We start from the raw sequence: 15146 nt of genomic DNA, 5'->3' as shown, positions 1-15146 counted from the left end.
CAAAAGATTACCAAAAGTTTATTCCTCGAGAGAGCTTATCTCAAAATTTTTAAGATGAAACCAATGGTGTTGATATTGTATCGATATTTATCGACTGTTACATACCGGTCAAGGATGAAAATTCACACAATGAGCAATACAAATAATTCGATGCGCTTTACCGTTAGTAATTTCCTGTCACGAATGTTTGACGTGCGTAATTAATTCCGTTAGTCCACGAAATTACGAGCATCTCGATCGATAATCGCGGCAACGACTTTGGAAATGACGCGACGCTTCCTTTCAAGGAATCTCTTGATCCGTGATTAATCGATTACGTTAAAAATCAGGGGATAGAGGCGCGTGTGCTCGCATAGGATACGCGGCCATACGCCCAGGCGCACACGCGTGCATCGTGGATGCCGGGAATGCAGCAAGGTGAGGCTGCTCGAAGGTATATAGACGTGAGGAGTGTATGGATAGCGCAAACAAACCGACCGCTGATTACAGAGACTGCTTCTGACAGCCCATCAAATATTCCGCATTTACGTGTACGTCGACGTCACTGAGTATTCCGTGGCTGTGTTCATCGTCTCCTTCTCTCTATCCCATCTTCGTCCTCTGTCGGACCCGCTTGCGTACAGCGACTCTCTCCACCGCCTCATCCGCTGCCGCTTCCCCGTGGCTTGACTGAGTTGACGGAGGAGAGTACGCAGCCATAGGGGCGCAAGAGAGAGAAAGAGTAATCGGGCGGCAAAGGATAAGCAAAAGGATCAGAGCGAGATAGGAAAAGCGACGCGGAAGATGAGAGGGCAGAATAGAAAAGGGAGAGGTAGAGTCTGAGGGTTTGCCAGCAAGGTACGGCTTCCATCTCTGGCCCTCTCTCGCACTTCCACCTACCTATCCTATCTCCTTGCCTCACCAATTTCCCTCCGTAAATTCGATTATCTATAGGTATACTTCTCGTCGTCGGTCGTGTCTCCTCTGTCCCGCTTTTCCCTCTTCCGCCACTCCTCCGCCGAATACCCAACGACTCTTCAACCTCATCGGCGTCCTTCTGCACCTCCTACCTTATCCTGATTCCTCTCGCGAGCCCACCAACCTCCGACAGTCTGTAACGTCGCTTTTCGAAACTACTACCTCAGCGCACACACAGGAGACGAAGAAAGATAGAGGTCAATCACCGGTCGGAGAAGACGGACCACGAAGATGAGAACGAGAGGATGCAAGATCATTTTTGGACAATGTTAGGGGACTACGATCCCGAGGGACGCTACCTTAGCTCCGAGATTGTAGACCAGAAAATATTTGACGCTGGAGATCCGCACCTTTTAAAGGAAAATTCAAGTTTTTCGTAGCCCAGATTCTCGGTGATTCTGCCCAGCAACTAGTCGTTTGACGTTTTTCCCTCGGACACAGACCTGGATGATGATCTTGCGAGGTCACGTACGATTTCGTTTCAGTTGAATGAAGATTGGAAAAAACTACGTCGACTAGCCTGTTCCTTTGTACCGTGTCGGATTCCCGTGTTTTTATTCGTTTTTTTCGAAAATTGCCACCGAAATCGGGAACGTGGCTGGGTTCGATACAGTTTTCACAGGTGAAAAAGTAAGTTTCTAAGAATAATATTTATCGCAGAACGCAAAGGTAAATGGTTGAATCGCGGCCATTTAAGGGCGCAAAATCAATATCGACCGCGACGAAAACTTTATTTTCCAAGCTTCGCTCGGTAAATATTGACGCTTCGCTCGCGCGCGTTTCGATGTAACGCAAATGTTTTCCTTCGTTTGCACACTGCTGCGCGGAGCAATCGTCAGGTGCCTAAAATCGCTGCGCGACTATTTCAAAACTTTTCGAAATGTATCAACGATCTCAAGGCTCATAGGTAATTCGAAAGCTGAACGATGATAAGTCTCGATTTTTGGATGTTGGAATTTGCTCCAAGTTTACTCTGTACTTCGATAAGGTCAAAGATCGCTCGTGCTCGCGAAAGATCGATCCGATTATCCCGTATCTACGGAGACGCTTTAAATTCTCGCAGCTCGAAACGTTCCCGCGTTCCCTCTGCGTTTTCAGGAATTTGCATACGCTTCGTTTGCGAAAACGAACGAACATACGTATACGCGAGCCGTTCGTCTCCTTTATTTAAAGATACGCTGGTATTAACGATTTTCGTCCGTATCCGGTGCAGGCTGAGGCGCAGTTTATCCAGCTGCTTGTTCAAGCGGGAGTGTTTTGAAAACGTGCCAGTACATCGAAGCGCGTTGCATACGCTCTCGGCTTGTGCGAGGGTTTCTGTCGAATACAAAAAAAATGAGAAAGAGGGAGAGAGAGAGAGGAAGAGACAAGCAAAACGAGGGAGTGAACGTATGGCTGTAGCCGTGTAGCACAATTCACGGCCGTGCTGTGTGTATTCAGTCTTCCCAATGAAACAGTTGTTATTTTGTGGTTGGTGAGTGCACTAGAGAGATACACCGTTGGAATGGAAAGGCTTGGTCGGATAGCAAAGCAGTAATATCGCCCTCTGTCCGGTGCCAGTGCACTCTGGTATGCGCTGCTATTTTTGCTTCGCCACCGAGCTGAATCTTGAGCAGCGATCGAACGTAATGTAACGCTGTATCGTAGCGAGATGGCTGACTGGCTGAATGGCTGACTGCAACGATGCAATGTTACGATTCATCGAGTCCGACTAGTCAGTGAAGCGAGCGTACGCTCGAGTTGACAGTAGTATATCCTATTTGCTGTCAGACACGAAGGAGAATCTTGCGGCGTGGTATGTCGTTGTTTCTCTTCTTCCGAAGTCTGTCGAACCAGCGTTTCATAGCACAGACAGAACACGACGTTTCGCCCTTATATGTGGTAAAATTTAGCGTTATAACCACATGTGCGTTTTAAAAATAGTATCGCGATAATTTTTGGGCTATAATTTTCCCTAATATTACATGGTCCTCGTTCGCGAAATTAATATAAAGTTGTAGCCAAAGGCGCTTTATTTTAAGAGACAGACTAGACACGATATTTTGCTGGCGTAATATGACAGAATTTAGCTGAGTAATCACATACTTTGAAAATAACGTCAGGAGTCCGAGCTATACTTTTCTTCGATATAACGTCAAATAGTATCTTATCAAGCTCTAGTTTAAACAGACTGGCAGGACACGATACTTCACTCTTATATGATAAAATTTAACGCGCTAGCCGCGTATATATTTCAAGAATGCTACCACGAAACTGACCTAAAATTTTCCTTCGTATAACATTTCGCTAGACACAAAAATTTTCGTATCGCGAGACAGACAGGGCATAACATTTCGCTATATGACAAAATTTTACGTGCTAACCACGTGTATATCTAAAGCGATATCACAGGTCTATATTTTTCTTCAATAAGACTCGAAGAGGCGTCCAAGGTAACGTTCTCGAGGAAATTTACGTTAGTCCAACGATCGGATATCGATAGGATCTAAAATAGAATTTCGATCGTATCTGTGCGTCGTAACGTTGTTGTTTTATGATCCGCGGCGAAAGTCGTGCACCTCTTTTCCTCTTTTCTTTGTCTCGCGATTCTTAGATGAGAATCAACGTCGATGCTCGTGCAAATGTGCGGATACGCTTCTTTTCTCGCTCTCTTTTTGTCACAGGTGGTACTATAACAGGAACCAGAGGGAGGAGCCGGTGGAGGACTCGACCGGGCATTACGTTGTTCGAGACGGTTCGTTGATCATACAAGGCGTCCAGGAGAGCGACGCCGGCTCGTACATGTGCAGCGCTAGTAATTCGGAGGGCAGCGAATCTATGGAAGTGAGGTTAACGGTGTCTGCACCACTGAGCGTGCACGTTCAGCCATCGATCCAGACCGTCGATCTTGGGAAAGCCGCTCATTTGGTAATTGATGATTTTCATGGTCGACTGCGATTTACGTGTACATCATTCCTATATCAGTCGATCAGAAGTCAAACTGATAAACTTCGTGATTTGAGAGAGTAAGGTTTGACGAGATCTCTCAAGATAAAAGAGATAGAAGACAAGAAAAATGTTCAAACTTCGTTTTTTTAATTTGAATTTATGACACTTCTGTCATTTTCTTGCGATGAGTTTACTTACAAAAGTAAGATATTTATCTTTAAGAAATTGGACATATTCGTGCACGTAAATAATAAAACGAAAGCAACGCATTTGATCAATTGTCTTCTAAGACATATTCGTACACTGACTTCTGTTGCTGTTTTAATAGTTTCATTGAAGCAAATTTTTGTTTAACAGCGATGTTACGTTATATGAAGAACAACAAAGAACATTGAGTAGAATAGAATAGAATTCGATATATGCCATTGACCAGCTAAATTCAGACTTCGAAGAAACAAAATTTCACATACACAATCCTAATAATAACCATTACTGGTAACTGTGCCTGCCCGAACCCTGGAAGACAAAAGCGGCGTACCTAAGGCAAGTAGATCGCAATCTCCGTTCGCAAAGTTCATCTGCCGGTAAATTCTTCGCTCGCATCCAAGCCATTTGCCGCGATCCACGTTCCGGAGTAATCCGATTTTTACGAGGGCCACAGCGAAAAGGCGAAAGGTCTGATTTCAAGCTACGACGGCGTTCGCGTTTTGCCTTCTTCTTTCCGTGGCTTTCTCTCGCCATAGATGGCAATCTTGTTTTCGGAAGAAAGGAGAGAAAAGAAACGCGGCAGATTCGAGGTCGATCCATACGGCGGCATCGGACACAGGCAACGTTTCTCATCAGCCTCTTTTCTCTAAACTGCTTTTCAGACGTGCAGCGCAAGTGGATTTCCGCAGACGGCGCTGTACTGGCTGAAGGACGGTCAGCCATTGAGGACGGGCGGTCGCATAAGGGCGGTTTCCAGAGAACGTATTTCCGTGATGGCGGTTGCAAGAGAGGACCGTGGCATGTACCAGTGCTTTGTGAGGAGCGAGTATGAAATGGCTCAAGGAATCGCGGAATTGCGGCTGGGCGGTGAGTCTTTGTTTGTTTAGCGTTTACGTACCTTATCGTATCATATACACACACAAACGCGTTTTTGCTTGCTGGTTATCGTGTGCAACGGGAGCGGAAATGGAAGACGAGAAAGGATGGCCTGACCGATGGAACGTCGTTTCCTCGCTGGTAATCCCGCGTGAAACGGCGCGGATCGTTTTATTAAATCGTCGCCGAGCGTTCGAACGGATATTCAAGATTGCCCGTTTAATTCTGCCCGCATGCTACATAATCGTCTTTTTCTTCGCGACTCGGGCCAGCTACAGTTCTAGCTCCGCGTAATATCCATTATACCGTTTAAACGATTTTAAACAACCCTCGTTCTATCTACCCCTCTTAGCTTGCTCCTCCTGCGCTGGATAGAAACAGCTTAACGAACGTTCCGTGAAATGAAACATTTAAGACACTCAGAGGTACCATCTAATGACATCGCAACGTCAGCACAGCCGTAGCTTTCAATTGCACCGACACGATGTCTTCCTCATCTTGCTAGTAAAATTTACTTCCTCGTTAAATTTTCACGACGGATTTGCATTTCGTTTCGTTCTGATCACAGACTTTGAATCTGATCAACCGCGAGAAATCGAAAAACCTCTTGGTCCCGGGAACGTTTCCCCTTCTACCCTTGCCATTTCCTCGTCTTTTTCCTTCGTTCGATTCGAGTTCACTACTCCTTGGTTGACGATGGAGCGGCCCAGCTACGATGTTTGAAAGACAGGCTCGTAGATGGAGGAACGACGAAATGGTGTGGGCTGCTACAGCATAAAGGGTGGCGGAGAAGGGATGGACCTGTTTGTCGAGCGAATGGTGCCGCGGTGATAGGTTGCTGGTGGTTAATGCAGTGGAACTCTTTCCCATACGATCCATTCCAGGTTTGCGTGCCACTCCATCGTAACGCGTTTTCCATCACGGAGCCGCACGGCTTCCCTCTGGGGAAGTACGTGCCATTTTTGCGCGAAAATGGCCACATCGGTTTCCCGATCGTGCCTCGCCACGGAAATCGCTGTTTACCACCCCGTTAATCGCGTTCTCAGCACATCGATCCTCATCGCTTTTAATTATTAAATTTCCATCGTCACGTACATTTTTCAGGCCATTTTCGCTTCAGTCTTTGAATAATTTTTAATACGATAAGTCGATATATCAATGAAATTACAGATGAAGTATAATAAAACCTGATTTATTTACACTTCGTTTGTAGTATAGGAGGTAATTAGTATCGAATGCCCACCACTCGAACTATGATTTAATTTTAGTAATTTTTATTAGAATATTCAGTTCACATAGAAAATCGTATTTCTATAACGAATACATGTATTAATATATAGTAGTTGGTGAAAGCATTTGAACACATGCAATAGAAAAAATTAATAAATATACTATGTGTGCCGTATGAATCTCTTAGAGACCTTATTAATAATTAATATTTACAGTGTTCGTTCAGATGAGCAAGATTCTACTTTTATAGAGTGTCGAACAAGTTAAATGAACACGATGTTTTATACATTCAATTCGGAGTTTCGGTTGACGCGACGATAGAACAGACCTTTGACTCCGTGACCTACAAAACGCTTTCTTCTTCTTGCATCCATATCCACAGTCGACAATAAAGTGTGTCAAACGATTACAATCGACCGTTTGTGCCGTGACTGTCTCTCCCTCTTGGTCTCGAGATGCACCATCTACTCGACAACGCTTTGGTGCGGCGAAGCGCGATAGCGCGTTATTTCGATGTAAAACAGCCGGGGAACGAACCCAGTGGGTGCTGCTTTGTTTTTTCTCGCTTTACATTCACTTCCGCGTATCGGTTCTCGTCATATTTCGACCAACGCTCGCGATGCTTTTTCCATTATCCCGAACATCGAGCGTTGTTCTCTCGACGATGGCAAGCGGAGAGAGTTACAGCCCCGAAGATTTCAATTAAAACACTTTTACCAAGGCAGATTGCCTTTGGCCAGCCCCGGGCTCGGTTACAGGAATAAAGTGTCCGCCGCGCTATTTCGCGCCTGGTGAGCTTCCTGTGCCCGTGGTAGGAGGCATCGCTTCATCCTGTTCCATATCGTTTCGCGGCTATCGTTCCACGTTTCGAAGCCCGCTGCCTCTCGTAACGTATTTTCCGTCGTGAGCGTTGCTACGCCGCGGGCATCACGCGCTATTTTTGCGCGAAAATGGCCTCGTTTGCTGTCCGCCCGTTCAACGGTTCATCCCAGCGTGCTACATTAATGCCCTATCGAGAACCACGCAATACTCGAATTTTCCAGGAAATACAATCAAGCCATTTCTCCATACCTCGATTTCCTCTTCTTTTTCTCTCCTTTCTTTTTCATTTATCCGCGATTTCGTTCAAACAAACGCGAGAACAAGCCTCATTTCGGCTCAAATCTTTCAAAATAGACGATTCAGAGGCTACGATTTCTATCTTTCCTTACTTTGTGTAATAAATTGGACCCATTCCTTCTCCATTATTTAGACACTTTTGGCTACCGTCTCTCTCCTATTTTTCTCAAATATCAATCGGTAATTGACTTTCAACGATTTTAGATCCCAGGCCATTCCTGCACATAATAATTTACCAACTAATAATATGTATTGGTAAATCGACAAACTGTAAAACTAGGTTAGAATTAAGTCGATCGATAGGCTGAAGTTATAAATGTATCTTTTACAATTTTATAATTTTTCGTCGGATAGGATAATCAGATTGATTTCTAAAATTTACTTGTACGATCGCATTTATTTCGTTACAGCACTACTTAACATGTATTCTGCAACGGTATTTATTACTACTAGCTCTAATGTGTGACTTGTAAAATTTCTTTATCTGACAAAATTACTTCAATTGTAGAAGACGACTCTGCTGTACCAACACACTTTCTGCTTCATCTAACGAATCACAGATCGTCACCAGTACACGTTTGGATTCACACAAGATCTCAAACAACACTGAAACAAATTCATACTCGATCTCACATTCATATATCTCGTATCCTTACAAGATTCGGACCTTCAAACAAATTCGCAGAAAATCTCAAACGCGGACTCGAAGATTCTTACAAGACACGCGTTAACTAAAACATTAAAAACGTAAAACGTCGCTTATTCAGTAAACTTGCCAGCGCAATTTTGTGCGAGTAAAATTTAATTTTATAATAGCATCGCTTCGAACAATGAAAGTCGATTCAAATATTTTCTACGGTACAGCAGAAGCTAATTATTCTCTATTCTTCTGACGTTTTATTCTAAAGGTTGTTGAAACAATCTGTACGACGTTGAAAAGTTACCACGTACTTTCTTCATCATTAACCACGCGGGCTAACTTCGATGGCCGTTGAAACATGAAATTTTCTTCCTCGCGGACGAAAGAACGTTAGTTTCAGTTTGACTGGCGGTGGTCGAACGATACAATGGCTGGGCTCTCGAACCACGGTCCGTTTTCTTTCTTCCACGATTCAATAATCCATCCTGGTCGAGTATCAGAGAGAAGTGAAACTATTTCCTTTCTCACCACGTAGCCGCTGCCCCATTACGGTGGGGGTAATTGAAGAGACGAAGTAGAGTAGGTAGCCGATGGCGGGGCGCCACAGAAACAAGAACAGGAGCAAACAACGGTAATGGATTCAACCTTTGAACGCTTCACCCGCAATTGCATCGGGCTACAATAACTTGCCGTGGTCGTCAGGTAGCCGCGCTAAGCGACTTTTCATTAGCTTTAACGAGGCTACGATTGCGCGTTATTTCTTCGACGTTCGCCACCGCTCGTAAGGTTCAAAAGACGCTAAGTTAGGTTATTTTTCTTATAGAATAAACCGTAATCGATTTCGTTTACGCTGGAATTATTAAACCTGTCAAAATCTTCTAGTTTCAGAGTCTTCTTGGATAGTAATTTATCAACCAATAATATTAGCAAATTGAGAAGTTGTGGAAGTTTCTCTTTTACAATTTACAATTTATTTGCCTATATGTATATAACAGGATAATTAAGTGACTTGTAATTTATAGAATTTATTTGTAGAATTTTATTTGGTTTGTCACCGAACTTAATGTTGTTATGCAAGAGAATTTATTAATTCTTATATACGTTTTTTTGCAATATTTGTATAGATTGCTATCTTGAAAAACCGCTAGTCATGTTCAATATAGAAGCACCTGTGAAGAAAATCGATGTCATGACAGGATGGATATAAAAGTTGAAAGAAGTAATATTAATAACCTGCAACTTGCAACACGTAAAAGTTCATTGATAATGTTAAATCAATCTTCTTACAATTACTAAAAGAATATACATATAATTTTAGCGATAGTAAAGTTGACTTGTAATCAGGCAAAACTATGTTATATATTAAGTCGGTGATCCCAGTAGTAATGACACGAAAATTGAAAGAAATCCACGATCAAAAACATTAAGAAATTGCACATGATTTACTTCTCTTCGTTATATCAGTTCAATTAATCTCATTAATTCTATATAATATGACATACTTAATTACATACATATAAAAAGTTGATAATTGTTAGGGACTCGAAGATCACATTCACTCGGCGATTAAAGAAGGAAAAGAAATTCGCTGTCAAAGAGGCAAGAGAAATTTACCAAAAAAGTTTCTTGCGCTCTAATAGAACCCGAACGTACCAATTTTAACCTTCGTCCACTGTGAACGAATTTGTTCGAAAATGAACGTACCGAGATCGTCCGGATCGTTTTTCCGATTGACCGACCAACAGCGTGACGCGTGTCGATTTTCGATGTGTGGAAAAATTTGATGTATCCCATTAGCTGCTGTTGGAATTCTTCTCGGTCGCATGATTTCTAAGCTGCAGGGCACATAGTGTACATTAGGTGGGGATTGCCCGCAGCACGATGGGATAGTTAGTACCGCCACCCTGGATTTGCATACGCTAACGAGATTCCTGCGGTTTTGCCAATGCTTTGCATGCCAGCCGAGCACGATCTCGCTCCAGTCTGCAGCTCTGGCTGCGTCTATTTATTATGCGTCATAGATACGTTAGGGGGAAGAAGGCACGTCAGCCATGCGAGGAAACGAGATAGAGATCAGAATAGAGTACACAGGAGAGAGACTCTCGGCATCGTGTTGGCAGTTACCGCAAGTAGTCGCGTTCTCAAGAAGCGAATGTCGCGCTTCGTTCGTTCTATTAAGCATGCTGTACTACTTTGTTGGAAAATTCGCGTATCAGAAACCACGTTTCCTACAATTGTTTCCCTTCAGATGTATATCGAAGTCAAGTTTCCGAGAAAATGCTTATCGGTATATATAATAAGGAAATATCGCGAACATTATCGAGTTAAGCTTATATTCAATATATTAGACAATTTTATATTATGTAGGATATGCATAGTCACAGAATTTCTGAGCGATATTTATAGACGCAGCATTATCATTTATATTTATATTAAATGTCAACTCAATTGCATCGGTCAATCGTATATTATAGTATGTGACACGTCGTATAACAAACGAACTCAAGTTTCAGCTACGTGTTATTCGTTCAATCGTTGTGTCAATCGTTACACAATTCTTATTCAAATCCTGTTGCGTAACTTTCGGTGGGAACATCTGTCTTATCGCCCAGACCTATTACCATGAGATTTTCATATGTTTGTATGGAGATATATGTATAAGGTTGGAAATTGTTCAAGCACGTAAAAGATGTTTCTCAACAAGGCTTGCGTTTGCCAAGAAACTCTGTTAAGAAATAGTAGTTGTATGTAAGTTTATCCTAGCAAACAGAAATACTCTTTCCATTCGCTTATAGCTACTTTTTTTTACAAATATCTTTTTGTTTTATCGAGATCATTTGGTGGTAGTATTACGCATATACCGCAATCTGTCACAGACAACTAGACCGTAATTTTATTGGAAATTAAACGGTCGAAACGAAATTTGGCTAATGGCTCGCGAGAGATATATTTCGTTCGACCAGATTGGATGGTCATTACGAATATAATAAGAACAAGTTACGGTACGAAAGTTCGGAGAGAAAAGGCTGGACTTTAAATCGAGCCCGGAAACCGGAGAAATTTGTTCTCCCCTAAACGGAGGGGGCGGGAAATGAAGTTTCTCTACGAGTCGAGCCGCCCTCCGCAGATTTTTAATTTAAATTGCAACCAGCGGCTAGAAGGTACGCTCGCTAGAGTACTGGTTATATTTGGCGACAGCCTCGGCTATTATTTACACGGCGATTCTCGTTTTCTTTCCAGGCGAACGATAAACAAGCGGTCTACCCTGTTAACGTTTCATTAACATCAACCTCGTTCGCTGAACCAGCGCTTTCACCGCACGAAAGTGTCTTGTATTACGGGCAAGAAACGTGTTGATCGTTGGGATTAAGCTTACCAACGAGATTTCGGAAACATTTGATGAATTTTCCGCTGAAAGACATTTTTTTGTGCAAAGAATCGCCGAGAAATGATTAAACTTATTGACTTGTTTAATTCGTATAATTTTATAATAAAGACGAAACTCGGGGAAGGTATAATGAAAGGATGGGCTTGCCGGAACGTTTCTTTCGACTCTGAGTAAACAGGCAACCCCTAAGCAGGATGCTTTTAAAGATTATTCCAGGCTCAAGGAAGCTTGGAACGCAAAGTTGTACGTGCAGCCAGTTTCGAAGGCGAAATAATGAGGCGGACTAATTGGACAGGCGTAATTGTTAATTTACTAATAGCTTCCTTGGGTAGGCAGTCTTTTAATTATACGCCGTGTTCCTGTGTCGCCGTGATTTCAAATTTTCATTACCAAATTCCCCGCTGCCACCTCGATGAAACACGACCATCGTTTTCTGCAGACGCTTCGCGTCAAACGTCATTGTGCTTGAAATTTCGTTGATAAGACATCGTTGCAAAATTATCAAGCCGTATAATTTACTTTGATCTTCGCCACATATATACATATATGTGCTTGAAAAGTCAGCGAAACATCCCGGAAAAAAGTTAAGGACATCTTAGCGTCAGATAGACGACGAATGACACAGGCTTGCTTGAGAAAAAGGAAAAAAAGAAGGATGGGAATATTGACAAGAAACGGACGCGAAGTTTCTAAGCATGTGTTTTTCTTCTGAGAGTTTTGACACTTAGTAACACGGAGAACCGTGGACGATGTAGACTTCGGAGGAGACGTCGAAGTTACTACGTGTAGCAGAGGCGTGCAAGAATCAAGGTATGCATACGAAAAGTTGGAGGAAAGTCGGCTGTTATTTCGTAGTCGACGTGCTCGCGCTTATGAAGTTCATGAATTCATTACCAGCAGGGCTCGTTACGAGCGGCGGCACGTTCATTTAGAGCCCTTCTGGAACTGGAACGCATGCTTGCGAACGCGTCGCGGTTATTTTCAATGTTTCTTCGTTAAGTTGCGCTACTCTTAATCTCCGGGTTCCATTAATCTTCAGGCCAATTATTTAACACAAAATCTTGCTGCTTATTAAAATCCACATAATGAAAAGGGGTACGATGACCGAGTGTCAAGTTAGAAGAGCATCGAGATCGCTCCACGTGTGTCCAGACGCGATGTTTTGTCGATCTACGACGCAGACATTGAGCAGTCTGGAGGTTAACCGATTCGGACAGTTTCGATATTGGATTTTTCCGTTATAGTTGGAACGGCGGTTCTTCTCGCGGCACAACGACGCGTCACAGTGGCTATAACAGTGACCCAGTTTCGGTGAGTGGCCGAGTCAAAAATCCATTTGAGCTGGTGCATAGCTGGAAGTTTGAATTTATGTTATATCTTTGAAAAATTTCTCGATTACTAGTCGTCTTCATCTTTATACTATGACAAACTATAATATATTATTGTCAGTACGCACTCTGTTAATTTTCTACCGAAACTTTCTACCTGTTCCTCCTATTCTTGCGCTATTTTCCTTGCGATTTTGCACGATCCTAAACAATGTTATTTGAATCAAAGAACGGGAAAGAAATATTTTTGCACGCAAATTACATTAAATTAAGATAATTTATTATCTTGGCGTAGAACAGGTAAATAGAGAATCTTTTTAATAGAGTAATATTAAAGCGTAAGAAGATATTGTATAAATCCCTCTGCCAGCTTCTACTATTCTATTTTTTCCTCTTGCTCTTTACCTTCGGGGATTTATGTTTGCTCCCGCGCAGACGTTCCGTAATTAATCCGCACTGATTTTGCCTAGACTATCTAATCTTGCCGTTCTCTCAAAGTTTCTACGAATAATTAATACGCATCTACTTTATCCGCCACTTGCTTACTAGATAAAAATGATCGGAAATAATCCTAGTATTATTCTCTAGCCAATATCGCCTCGGTACAATTCTAATCCGCGTTTCGCTTTTCTGTATGATACGAATTTAATCCAAATAGGATCGAAAGTTAGGCTCCGGCGACGAGGGTAGAGCGAAGATCGAGCAGCGAGTCTACCAGGTAAATAAATAGCCGGATATTAGCGAAGTGGTAGTAGCTGCGGGGGGCAGAAGTAGGTGGTAATTAGCGAAGGAGAATCCAGGTTCGATCGGAAACCAGGGTGGGACGAGGTAGGACGATCGTTCAGACAGATTACGGTTGGAGAGAAGAAGACAGAAATCGGGGGTGAAAAGACGAGAAAAGGATGGCTGAGAGGGAAAGCCGTGAGTCGGTGCGCTGGTATTTCGATGCTTCGAGGTATGTGTAATCCGAGCATAACGTCTGTTAACAGAGATCGCGCCGCAGCTGGTCTACAGGTTTATCGAACAGACAATGCAGACCGGTCCATCGGTTTCTCTGAAATGCAGCGCCGCGGGTAATCCCACGCCGCAAATTTCCTGGCTGCTGGATGGATTTCCGCTTCCGCAAAACGACAGACTCCTGATTGGCCAGTACGTGACCGTGTACGGGGACGTAATATCCCACGTGAACATCTCGTCGGTGAAGTCCGAAGATGGGGGCGAGTACGAGTGCATCGCGAGCAGCCGCGCTGGCGAGGCGAGTCACTCGGCGAAACTCAATATTTACGGTGAGTGCTCCGTAGGAGTAAGAGCTCAGAGAAAGAGAGTGAGAGGGTAAAGACTGTTAAGGAGAAGAATCGCCGGCCGGTGTCGATTGAAATTGACTGGAAGCCCCGGGGAATATTATGTTTTCTCTTTTTCTCTCGCTGTTCCTTTCCCCCTTTTCTCACTCTCTCTCACTCTCTCTCTCTCTCTCTCTCTAGGTTCTTTCCTTCTTCGTCTATCTTTCACACTCGCGTAGCTCGAATCGATCACCAGGGATCCTTTGTCATTAACCACCACCCTTGGAGCGGTGGTTTCTGTTAATTAAAAACTGCCTTGTAGCTTTTGTTTTATCAGCGGATTTACGCTGGCTGCGAATCGTTCCGCTTGTCGGACGAAGATGAAAACCTTGTACACCCTGTGAAACTCGCAAGATTTCCCCATTCAAACAAGTTTTATGAACTTGTTCGTAGATACGAGGGCGAATCAAAAAATAGGAGCAAAAGAAATCGCAACTGGAAAAAACTGACGCGATGCAACATGCTGATGAGTAGTTGGTCTGAGCAGAGTGCAACGCTTGTTGGTTTTTTCAGTAGCAACCACGAAGCGCTGCGCGTTCGTAGGTCCACCAAAAAGATTCTCTTTCTAACTTCTCTCGCCGAACAGAATGTACACGATATTTTCTCATTCTTTATCATATTAACGACGAATAAAGCTGTCTTATAACAAGTTTGACTGATCTGTCCAAAGTGCAAGACTGTGTTTTCAGTCTGTTGAAACTTAGATAAATCTAAGTAATAACTCTATAATGTAATAACTCTACGTTTTTATTACATCAAAGGTGTTAAATGGTATATTGTACTTTATATTTTGATTTGTGCCTGTACCTCGTAGATACTCTGTATTATGGTACACGTTTTAAATTGCGAGTCTTATATATACTTCATGACACTCGATGGGAACGTGGAGAAGCATCGATGTCGCGTCAGAGGGAGAATCGCTCGAAGCGAAATATATGTTTCGTTGCTTGTCAATCGCAGGTTTGCCATATGTCAGGCCCATGTCGACGGTTTCGGCGGTTGCTGGGAAACAGTTTCACATCAAATGCCCGGTCGCTGGTTATCCCATCGAATCGATCGTTTGGGAGAAAGGTGAGTATTAATATGTCCTCCTATTTTCCACATATACAATCTTTCATTTGAAAAATGCATCC

The 15146-nt window shown here is 43.0% G+C and overlaps 1 protein-coding gene across 7 annotated transcripts in view; it reads left to right on the top strand.

Moving 5' to 3' along the window:
- LOC100741368 (Down syndrome cell adhesion molecule-like protein Dscam2) overlaps positions 1-15146 on the top strand; it is a 165147-nt gene that overhangs the window by 88937 nt on the left and 61064 nt on the right. For all 7 annotated transcript variants that reach the window (XM_033318598.1, XM_024364813.2, XM_024364803.2 and 4 more), the window contains exons 6-9: positions 3621-3864; positions 4755-4959; positions 13663-13959; positions 14974-15084. In XM_033318598.1, coding sequence (XP_033174489.1) covers positions 3621-3864; positions 4755-4959; positions 13663-13959; positions 14974-15084 — 857 coding nt within the window. The remainder of the gene's footprint in view (positions 1-3620; positions 3865-4754; positions 4960-13662; positions 13960-14973; positions 15085-15146) is intronic.

The sequence above is a fragment of the Bombus impatiens genome, unplaced genomic scaffold, assembly GCF_000188095.3.
Source record: "Bombus impatiens unplaced genomic scaffold, BIMP_2.2 scf_0017, whole genome shotgun sequence".
Classification (NCBI taxonomy): Eukaryota; Metazoa; Arthropoda; class Insecta; order Hymenoptera; family Apidae; genus Bombus; species Bombus impatiens.
The sequence above is the reverse complement of the archived record's forward strand: the minus strand, read 5'-3'. Positions and strand labels throughout refer to the sequence as shown.